Below are 11,737 nucleotides of genomic sequence, written 5' to 3'. Positions count from 1 at the left end.
CTACCTGACTAACTAACCCGCTGCTCAAACAGTACTACCTCCTGGACGATCAGAGTGGTGAGTTAACTCTAACTAACTACCTACCTGACTAACTAACCCGCTGCTCAAACAGTACTACCTCCTGGACGATCAGAGTGGTGAGTTAACTCTAACTAACTACCTACCTGACTAACTAACCCGCTGCTCAAACAGTACTACCTCCTGGACGATCAGAGTGGTGAGTTAACTCTAACTAACTACCTACCTGACTAACTAACCCGCTGCTCAAACAGTACTACCTCCTGGACGATCAGAGTGGTGAGTTAACTCTAACTAACTACCTACCTGACTAACTAACCCGCTGCTCAAACAGTACTACCTCCTGGACGATCAGAGTGGTGAGTTAACTCTAACTAACTACCTACCTGACTAACTAACCCACTGCTCAAACAGTACTACCTCCTGGACGATCAGAGTGGTGAGTTAACTCTAACTAACTACCTACCTGACTAACTAACCCGCTGCTCAAACAGTACTACCTCCTGGACGATCAGAGTGGTGAGTTAACTCTAACTAACTACCTACCTGACTAACTAACCCGCTGCTCAAACAGTACTACCTCCTGGACGATCAGAGTGGTGAGTTAACTCTAACTAACTACCTACCTGACTAACTAACCCGCTGCTCAAACAGTACTACCTCCTGGACGATCAGAGTGGTGAGTTAACTCTAACTAACTACCTACCTGACTAACTAACCCGCTGCTCAAACAGTACTACCTCCTGGACGATCAGAGTGGTGAGTTAACTCTAACTAACTACCTACCTGACTAACTAACCCGCTGCTCAAACAGTACTACCTCCTGGACGATCAGAGTGGTGAGTTAACTAACTAACTACCTACCTGACTAACTAACTAGCTTCTGAAGCAGTACTACCTCCTGGACGATCAGAGTGGTGAGTTAACTTTAACTACCTGACTAACTAACCCGCTGCTCAAACAGTACTACCTCCTGGACGATCAGAGTGGTGAGGTAACTCTAACTAACTACCTACCTGACTAACTAACTAGCTTCTGAAGCAGTACTACCTCCTGGACGATCAGAGTGATGAGTTAACTCTAACTACCTGACTGACAGAGTTTAACTGTACCAGAACTCACTCCAGGGTGGGTTTAATCCTGACAGAGTTTAACTGTACCAGAACTCACTCCAGGGTGGGTTTAATCCTGACAGAGTTTAACTGTACCAGAACTCACTCCACGGTGGGTTTAATCCTGACAGAGTTTAACTGTACCAGAACTCACTCCAGGGTGGGTTTAATCTTGGGATCCAGGCTTACAGCGGCTTCTGGACCCGTCGTCCCGGAGGTTGTTTTTTTCTTGTTAGAAGTTCTTGTGTAAATTCCACTTTACACACAGAGTTCTGACAGCTCTAGTTCTGACAGCTCTAGTTCTGACAGCTCTAGTTCTGACAGCTCTAGTTCTGTGCCTACCTGGGATTTTTTGCCGGGAATATAAGCTAATAATAGAACAAATGAATAAATAAAATGCCAAATTCAGCACGCAGGCATCATCCCCTCCCACACAGCTTCAGATACCATGTGACCATGTGTTACAGACCATGTGTTAACAGACCAGGTGTAACATACCAGGTGTTAACAGACCAGGTGTTAACAGACCATGTGTTACAGACCAGGTGTAACATACCAGGTGTTAACTTAACAGTTACATGTTCTGTTTCAGTCCAGCCTCTCCCTAAAGGTGAACAGGTGCTCAACTTCTCAGACGCAGAGCAGATGGTTGACGATGCAAAGTTAAAGTAAGATATCTTTACTTACTTTATTATCATTATTACATTTATTACACATTTCTCCTGTTTTATTATCATTATTAGTTTTCTTACACATTTGTCCTCGGGTTAGGGTTAGAGATTACAGTAATACTTATTTAATGTCTTGCTTCATCCTAGGGAGAGCAGGGATGAGGTGTTGGAACACGGTAAGAAATATTAATTCGTATTCATGCATGTGTGAGTGTGATATGGGATGTGTGAGTGTGATATGGGATGTGTGATATGGGATGTGTGAGAGTGATATGGGATGTGTGATATGGGACAAAGTGCATCTTTACAGAAGGAGGAGAGGACATTTAGAGCCTTTTATTATAGGTACTAGTATACAGAACCACTAACGTTTGGACTGATCTCACTGTGTTCCCTCCTGGTTCTTCCCTCTCAGAGCTCATGATCTCGGATCGTCATCAGAAACGGGAGATCAGACAGTTGGAACAGGAGTTGCCTCGCTGGCAGGTGCTGGTGGACAGTATTACAGGTAAACGCGCTAATAAACACGCCTCACTGAATCTTCTGACGCTGATAACTCTGAATCTAAATCAATGATTCCAATTCTAACCAGTGATTGTGTTTTTGACGCCCATGGCGGTCCCGTCGCTAGTCACGTTAGAACAGACCTGGGCATTGTACGGCCCGCGGGCCAAATACGGCCCGCCAAAGACTACGTGGAAATAAAACATACTTTCTAATTACCTTATGGGTGGACTAAACCCGCATTGCTTTTATTTTGAAGCCCATGTATTCTCACTGCACGCAATCTGCACGTCAACTGTGCACGTGAATTGCGTGTGATTGAGAACCTGTCTTCCTTCCTTCACCCCCCTTATATGCGAAAATGGCGGCTTTTTGGATTTATTGGTGACGACGTCGGTGAATGAAGCAGCTCCACAACACGGTCTGCGCAGGCTCTTGATTTGATTACCAAACTTCCTCGCAGGAGGACAATTAATGAATGAATGAATCATCTCACGCTGATAGTAAGCGGCGCATCATGGGTTGTGAAAGTGGTACCGCTGCCTCCAACTATTAAGAGAGCTACATAAAGTTCTTATCGTTAAAATAAAATGCTAGTAGACTTAATAACATAGTTTTCAACTGGGAAAGGAAACGTCTCAAGCATGCAAGTAGAAAGTAAAAAAAAATCACACCCATGTGAACTGAGGGCGAGCGCTCTTCATCATGACATAAAATAGTCTATAAGCCTATAATTTGAGTCAAATGTTTCACATTTTGTTTACCATTGCTTTGGAAATTTTGCTTGAATAAATTACATTTTTGTAAGGCCTTCATTGCCTAATGATAACATATACTCTTACCAGCTTGTCAAAACAATGTAATTTACTGCTTTTTATATAGAAATAAAAATTATATTATGCATAATTAAGTTCAGCCTTTTGGCCCGGCCCTCCAAAATATTTTCTGTTTCTCATTGAACCTGCCAGACTTTGACAACCATAATGTTCATGTTTAACATGTTTAACACGTGTTTAACATGTTTTTAACGTGTCTCTCCTTCAGGGATGAACCTGCCATACTCTAATGTTCATGTTTAACATGTTTTTAACGTGTCTCTCCTTCAGGGATGAACCTGCCATACTCTAATGTTCATGTTTAACATGTTTTTAACGTGTCTCTCCTTCAGGGATGAACCTGCCAGACTTTGACAACCAGACTCTAGCAGCGCTGAGAGGAAGGATGGTCCGCTACCTCATGAGATCGCGAGAGGCAAGTTCCCCTTTAATTCACAGATAATGAATATTCATGAGGTCGCGAGAGGCAAGTTCCCCTTTAATTCACAGATAATGAATATGCATGAGATCGCGAGAGGCAAGTTCCCCTTTAATTCACAGCTAGTTAATAGGTCTGTTACATTTAGACCTGAGGACGATTCTACAAATGTCTTCTAAATCATGACAGTTTTCTGAAATACCTCATGTTTCTATGTCTATGTTTCTATGTCGGTGGTGCTCAATATTTCATGTCAAGGACCCCAAAAATGATATGTAATTGGCCGCGACCCCCATCTGAAAATATGTTGTTCCAGTGACCTCCCAGATGCAAAGATTTGAGTTAAAAACGTTCGCTCTGAAAGAATATATATTCAAAGATTTGCGCTACATTTTCACGATATGTACAAGCTCATAGTGCGGCACCGAGTGTCGCACTATGAGCTTGTAGATCTGCTATTTTTCAATAGCTAAAGTATAACATAATGCTTGAAACACCAAAAGGGGTTCCTGCCCAGAATGGGTTAAATGTAATGGACCTTATGGTAAGCACCCCCCCGATACTGTTGCTATACAAACTAAGGACCAGCTTTCTGCTCCACTCAGACGTATTCACATCAACAACACCCAGTGGGTGGGTGGGCCGGGTGGGTGGGTGGGCCCAGTGGGTGGGTGGGCCCAGTGGGTGGGTGGGCCGGGTGGGTGGGTGGGCCGGGTGGGTGGGTGGGCCGGGTGGGTGGGTGGGCACAGTGTTTACATTCTGGAGGTGGGCCCAGTGGGTGGGTGGGCCCAGTGGGTGGGTGGGCCCAGTGGGTGGGTGGGCACAGTGTTTACATTCTGGAGGTGGGCCCAGTGGGTGGGTGGGCCCAGTGGGTGGGTGGGCCCAGTGGGTGGGTGGGCACAGTGTTTACATTCTGGAGGTGGGCCCAGTGGGTGGGTGGGCCGGGTGGGTGGGTGGGCACAGTGTTTACATTCTGGAGGTGGGCCCAGTGGGTGGGTGGGCACAGTGTTTACATTCTGGAGGTGGAGGAGGAGGCAGAGCAGCCTCACCCTCCCTGCTACTAAATCATACTATTAATGTCAACTTTTACCAAACATGGTTAAATCAATCGTCTAATAATGGCAAAGTATCCAACCTTCCCACAGATCACGCTGGGCAGAGCACATGTTTAAACATGTGTTTAACATGTTTAACCATGTGTTCAACATGTGTTTAACATGTGTACCATGTGTAACATGTTAACAGATCACGCTGGGCAGAGCCACCAAGGACAAACAGATTGACGTGGACCTGTCGCTGGAAGGTCCCGCCTGGAAGATATCCCGAAAACAAGGTGACGTTTAATAACTCCAGACACTCCCTCCTGACTGTCACCGTCTCATCTCCAATGAGACACAAGGTGACGTTTAATAACTCCAGACACTCCCTCCTGACTGTCACCGTCTCATCTCGAAGGAGATAGATTATAAATGTTATTCATGTGAAGCTCGACACGTCATCAGTGCATCAGTGGCTTTGTATGGACTTTACATATAAAAATACACACAAATATTTTGAGTATGAGTATGACCATAATATGGGCATCCGTGTTCATATTTTTGGTGAATACATGTTTGAATATTAGATCAATTGATCAATTACCCAACACCAATCAGGTGGTGTGATCAACCACCAACGGACGACTAAATATGTAATGCACTTGTCCGGAAAGATTCATTACAAGCCTTAATGTCAACCCCATGCGTTGCGTTATTATGATTCCATGTTTTGTATTGATACGTTTTCTGTTTTCCAGGAATCATCAAACTGAAGAACAACGGAGACTTCTTCATGGCCAACGAGGGCAGACGGCCGATTTACATCGACGGCAGACCAGTTCTGTCTGGGACCAGAGGAAAGCTGAACAACAACAGTGTGGTAGAGGTATGTGTAACTATGTAGATCAGATCTGGGACCAGAGGGAAGCTGAACAACAACAGTGTGGTAGAGGTATGTGACTATGTAGATCAGATCTGGGACCAGAGGGAAGCTGAACAACAACAGTGTGGTAGAGGTATGTGTAACTATGTAGATCAGATCTGGGACCAGAGGGAAGCTGAACAACAACAGTGTGGTAGAGGTATGTGTAACTATGTAGATCAGATCTGGGACCAGAGGGAAGCTGAACAACAACAGTGTGGTAGAGGTATGTGACTATGTAGATCAGATCTGGGACCAGAGGGAAGCTGAACAACAACAGTGTGGTAGAGGTATGTGTAACTATGTAGATCAGATCTGGGACCAGAGGAAAGCTGAACAACAACAGTGTGGTAGAGGTATGTAACTATGTAGATCAGATCTGGGACCAGAGGAAAGCTGAACAACAACAGTGTGGTAGAGGTATGTAACTATGTAGATCAGATCTGGGACCAGAGGGAGCCGTGTGGTAGAGGTATATGTAACTATGTAGATCAGATCTGGGACCAGAGGGAGCCGTGTGGTAGAGGTATGTGTAACTATGGGCGCTTTCACACCGGACATGTTTGGTTCGTTTAAAACGAACCATGGTCCGCTTACCCCTTTGGTTCGGTTGGTGTGAACATGCATCCGAACTCTGGTGCGGATCAAAGAAACGAACCATGGTCCGCTAAAAAAGGCCGGACTCGGTTCGCTTCCAAACGAACCACGGTGCGGTTCGTTACTGGTGTGAATGCATTCGGACTTTATAGAGGACCAAATACAGTACGATAGCCAAAATAGCTGTCGGGCTTCGGCAGTTGTGAGGCTGCATTAATAATTAGTTATAAAAGCATGTATTTTTTACGGGGATCACTATTGATATGACAGCTGACAGTCTGATTTTATTTTAATAGTAGACGCATGTCGAGGCGCAGCGCAAATGTAATGGCAGCGTACGAGGTTCACATGCGCAAAAATAACAGATGTATAATTATCGACACGGAATGGTGTACGGTATATGGTACACGTGGATGTAAGCTTGTAGAGTCTGTCTGTGTTTGTGTGTGTGTGTGTGTGTGTGTGTGTGTGTGGGGGGGGGGGGGGGGGGGGGCGCACATGAGGGGGAGAGAACCATATATTTATATGGGAGAGACGCAGAGACAGAGAATTTGAAATATTTAAAATTATCCATGTCGCGCACGGCCGCACGTATAGAGAAAAAGCCAATGTTAAATAAGCTATACACAGGTGGTCCCAAATGATTAATTGATTACATCACTATAGCAAAAGACGTAAAACTAGGTCAACTCAATTAGCTGCAGCGGAGCTGTTCTGACTTGAAGCTCAATAACCTACTAACTGACCACCTTCAAGTTTAAACCATAAGATGACATGGAAATGCCTGCCGATTTGATGCGCAGAAATAACATATCTAATCAGGTCAAGGTGCACACATGGAAGAAAAGTCATTTTTATCGGGGATACCTTGTTGTTGTAGGCTATACGTCTCCGTGAATTGTATGCATCAGCAGCAAGCACATTATTGTTCAAACACCTGCTCCTCTGTTCACCTGTTGCTCTTATTTGGCTAATAAAATAATTAAGAATGAATGCAATAGCAAGTTGTTGCTGTCATGTTGCTGTTCTCTTCTCTCTCTGTGTGACTGAAGGTTGCCCCAAAAATTGTAGACAGTGATTTCCCCTCATGTTCTTTTTCCCTCACTATTTGGTTCGCTTAACATGTCCACGTGTCATTTGTTTACATATTTGGTACGCTTTACAAAGTCCAGTGTGAACACCAAAGGGACCAAAATCAAAATGCAAATATTTGGTCCTTGGTCCTTGATCCGGACCTTCTAAGCGAACTTTGGGTGTGAAAGCGCCCTATGTAGATCAGATCTGGGACCAGAGGAAAGCTGAACAACAACAGTGTGGTAGAGGTATGTGACTATGTAGATCAGATCTGGGACCAGAGGGAAGCTGAACAACAACAGTGTGGTAGAGGTATGTGTAACTATGTAGATCAGATCTGGGACCAGAGGGAAGCTGAACAACAACAGTGTGGTAGAGGTATGTGACTATGTAGATCAGATCTGGGACCAGAGGAAAGCTGAACAACAACAGTGTGGTAGAGGTATGTAACTATGTAGATCAGATCTGGGACCAGAGGGAGCCGTGTGGTAGAGGTATATGTAACTATGTAGATCAGATCTGGGACCAGAGGGAGCCGTGTGGTAGAGGTATATGTAACTATGTAGATCAGATCTGGGACCAGAGGGAGCCGTGTGGTAGAGGTATATGTAACTATGTAGATCAGATCTGGGACCAGAGGGAGCCGTGTGGTAGAGGTATATGTAACTATGTAGATCAGATCTGGGACCAGAGGAAAGCTGAACAACAACAGTGTGGTAGAGGTATGTGACTATGTAGATCAGATCTGGGACCAGAGGGAGCCGTGTGGTAGAGGTATATGTAACTATGTAGATCAGGGAGTCTAACGACCCTCGGCCATAGAAATGCTAATGTGTGGCTTTGTTTACATGAGGAGATCACCTACTCTCCAGGCACGTACTGTATCAAAAAACACCGCTTGCCTCGCGTCACCAGGCTTTCAGTGGTGGTGTGTCACCAGGCTTTCAGTGGTGGTGCGTCACCAGGCTTTCAGTGGTGGTGCGTCACCAGGCTTTCAGTGGTGGTGCGTCACCAGGCAGTTGGAACGATGCAAGCTGCGCTGTGAGTTGTTGTGGAGCCTGCTTTATGCTGGTGTTTTTTAAGCTGACCTACAAGACCTACACTGTGTTGCAGAAGCGGCTCTGGTGGGCAGAGCTACTGCATAACAGTAGTGTGGTGGGCAGAGCTACTGCATAACAGTAGTGTGGTGGCAGAGCTACTGCATAACAGTAGTGTGGTGGCAGAGCTACTGCATAACAGTAGTGTGGTGCAGAGCTACTGCATAACAGTAGTGTGGTGGCAGAGCTACTGCATAACAGTAGTGTGGTGGCAGAGCTACTGCATAACAGTAGTGTGGTGCAGAGCTACTGCATAACAGTAGTGTGGTGGCAGAGCTACTGCATAACAGTAGTGTGGTGGCAGAGCTACTGCATAACAGTAGTGTGGTGCAGAGCTACTGCATAACAGTAGTGTGGTGGCAGAGCTACTGCATAACAGTAGTGTGGTGCAGAGCTACTGCATAACAGTAGTGTGGTGGCAGAGCTACTGCATAACAGTAGTGTGGTGGGCAGAGCTACTGCATAACAGTAGTGTGGTGGCAGAGCTACTACATAACAGTAGTGTGGTGGGCAGAGCTACTGCATAACAGTAGTGTGGTGGCAGAGCTACTGCATAACAGTAGCGGCAGACGAGACGACATTCACGACAACTAAGAGAGAGAAGCGGAGTAGCCGGTCCTTCATGTTTCACCTTCGCTGTTGTCATACCGTAAATTCATAATTGTCTAAGGTCGCATTCTCACCAGAGAGCTTTGCTGCGATTAAAACGAATCCTGCTGCGCATTTTCAGAAAGTGCGCTTCGTTTGGCAGGTGTGAAGGCTCTTTCGAATCCTAATGCGCAGCAAAGAAACGCATTTTACTCGGGGCTTTCGCTTCGCTTCCAATCGCGCTTGACTACGATTCGGTGCAGGTGTGAATGCAATCCGCAGCAAATAAAGGAAATGAAGCAAACAATGTGGCGCGTGAGGAGCTGAACACAGTTGGAGACGGAGAAGGCATATTTTACGCAGCGCAAAGATGTCCCGTTACCGTGGCGTGGATAGACGTGGTCGAATGAGGAGAGTGGAGACTGAAGCCCTGATCGAAATGAGGACGAGTACATTAATCAATTGCTTAAGAAAACACAAACACTGCAGTGCAGTGTAATAGTATTATAGCCTACAGAATATTCTGTCTGTCTGTGCGTGCCGTAAACATGGAGTGCTGTCACTGTGTGGGGACTAGTGGGGAGTAGGAACTTTCATCTCCATAAACTTGTAAACATTTTGCGCTGCTGTCTGTTATATCAGTGCGCTCAGCGCTGTGCCTCCATGCCCAAAAGAACAGTGCGTGGCTGCGTGCTATATAGTGAGAGAGCGAGAGAGAGGGGGGGGGGGGGGCAGTCCCAGACGGCACGACACATATGCACGTTATGAGTATAATTTTATCACCATAGATTTATCATTTCACTGTGTAGGCTAGTTTATGAATGGAACACATTGATAAAGGTCCCCCCTGCTGCGTTTCCAATTGCTGCGGATCATGACAGTGTGAAGGCAAACCGTAGCCAATTAAATATGCAAGAATCCCATTTCTCCGCCCATACGCATTCGAGTCTACCGAAGTATTAGGTGAGAATGCGACCTAAGTTTCTCAAACGTAACTTTCAAGTGAACTTTATGGAAACTTTAGGGAGAAGTCTTTCTTGCCTGGCTGCGGTGAACAAACATGTGTGATTCAGCGTGTCACACAGACACTAGCAGTGGAGACGTTCTTAACTGTCTGTGTGCGCACACTAACTTTCTGTGTATATTTTTAAGGCATACACATCAACAATGTATAATTTGAAATTGGTAGGATATTTCCAACTGTACGACGATGTCTTCCTCATATATATTGATTGATGATGTCATAACGGTGTCTTCCTCATATTGATTGATGATGTCATAACCGTGTCTTCCTCATATTGATTGATGATGTCATAACGGTGTCTTCCTCATATTGATTGATGATGTCATAACCGTGTCTTCCTCAGATCGCTGGCTTACGCTTCGTCTTCCTGATAAACCTGGAGCTCATCTCTCTGATCAAAGCTGAGGCGGCCAAGATGAGCCAGCAGTGAACCTGTCTGTCTGTCTGTAACAACCTGTTTATTGTTTATTCAAATGTTCACAATACTGATTATGTTGAAATTCTACTATTAAAGCGTTCTTGTTTTTTTCCAATATATTGGAGTCGATGTAATTTCCTGTTCTGGTGAATTTTTGGACTTTTATCAAGCTTTCTTTACCAGCATTTTAAAATGATGGGTACAGTTTAAACCATTTTAAAATGATGGGTACAGTTTAAACCATTTTAAAATGATGGGTACAGTTTAAACCATTTTAAAATGATGGGTACAGTTTAAACCATTTTAAAATGATGGGTACAGTTTAAACCATTTTAAAATGATGGGTACAGTTTAAACCATTTTAAAATGATGGGTACAGTTTAAACCATTTTAAAATGATGGGTACAGTTTAAACCATTTTTAAATGATGGGTACAATTTCAACCATTTTACAATGATGGGTGCAGTTTCAACCTAACTATGAAGTTTATAACGATAATAATTATAAAACTGAATTCTACTGGTGTTTATTTGGGGGTCCTTGACATGAAAACAAAAGGTTTGGGAACCACTGCTTTATGGTGTCGTCCACAGTTAACAGTTTTGTTGTGCTTGAAATGTAGGCTACTGTAATTCTGCAATATGTCAATGAATTCATCTAACAAACAATCAATCAGACAGGTCCATTTGGTTCCATTTGTACACTCAGAGTTAAATGAACATTGATATTACAATGTAAATGGGGGTCTCAGAGATATAAATGCCATTAAATGGGGGTCCGTAGACTAACGCATGTAAAACCGGGGGTCCTTGAAATGAAACGGGTTGAGAATCACTGCTAGAGCCGTAAATATGGAACCAGTGCTTTGAGCTGCACTGTGGCAGAATGCATGGAAAAGTGGGTATTAACGCCTCCTGGTGGTGGAATTTTACTGACAGAGGTAGAACTATACTTCTTCCGTACAACAGTGTTTTACTGACGTGGTTGTGTTTACTTCCGCTAGCCCAGCTAGCTAGCTAGCTTAGCTAGCTTCCACCATAGAAGTAGCTAGCTGTGTGGTTAGTTAGCTTCTGAAACAAGACTTTATTTGTTTTAAAACATTATTTATTTAATCGACAGTTTGTGTTAATTAATGTTCTGTCCTTTAGAACAACAATAAAACACGTGACTCGTAATAATAGCCATGGAAATAAAATAAACCTAACAGTAGCTAAAGCACCCTGAAAAGTAAGAGGGACGGACATGATTTCTGCTGGATATTTCAGTCTTTTCTATAATGAGGACACTGGGGTGGTAGAACCATCTTATACTGGTTCTATCTGGTTCTATAACAACCTGTTTATTGTTTATTCAAATGTCCACAATACTGATTATGTTGAAATTCTACTATTAAAGCGTTTTTCCAATATATTGGAGTCGAT

General features: G+C 44.1%; 1 protein-coding gene across 2 annotated transcripts in view; it reads left to right on the top strand.

The window, feature by feature from the left end:
• mcrs1 (microspherule protein 1) overlaps positions 1-10,433 on the top strand; it is a 21,671-nt gene extending 11,238 nt beyond the window's left edge. The window contains exons 8-15 of one of the 2 annotated variants that reach the window (XM_080791794.1): positions 1,723-1,798; positions 1,949-1,977; positions 2,217-2,309; positions 3,474-3,546; positions 3,598-3,607; positions 4,805-4,892; positions 5,355-5,482; positions 10,242-10,433. In XM_080791794.1, coding sequence (XP_080647920.1) covers positions 1,723-1,798; positions 1,949-1,977; positions 2,217-2,309; positions 3,474-3,546; positions 3,598-3,607; positions 4,805-4,892; positions 5,355-5,482; positions 10,242-10,328 — 584 coding nt within the window. In that variant the 3' untranslated portion in view covers positions 10,329-10,433. Of the gene's footprint in view, positions 1-1,722; positions 1,799-1,948; positions 1,978-2,216; positions 2,310-3,473; positions 3,557-3,597; positions 3,608-4,804; positions 4,893-5,354; positions 5,483-10,241 lie in introns of both variants that reach the window. The other variant, XM_080791793.1, reaches the window with a different exon arrangement.
• Positions 10,434-11,737: the final 1,304 nt, after the last annotated feature.

This window comes from Protomyctophum bolini, assembly GCF_963924005.1.
Source record: "Protomyctophum bolini genome assembly, chromosome: 20".
In the NCBI taxonomy this organism is placed as follows: Eukaryota; Metazoa; Chordata; class Actinopteri; order Myctophiformes; family Myctophidae; genus Protomyctophum; species Protomyctophum bolini.
This window is presented reverse-complemented; position numbering and strand designations above follow the sequence as displayed.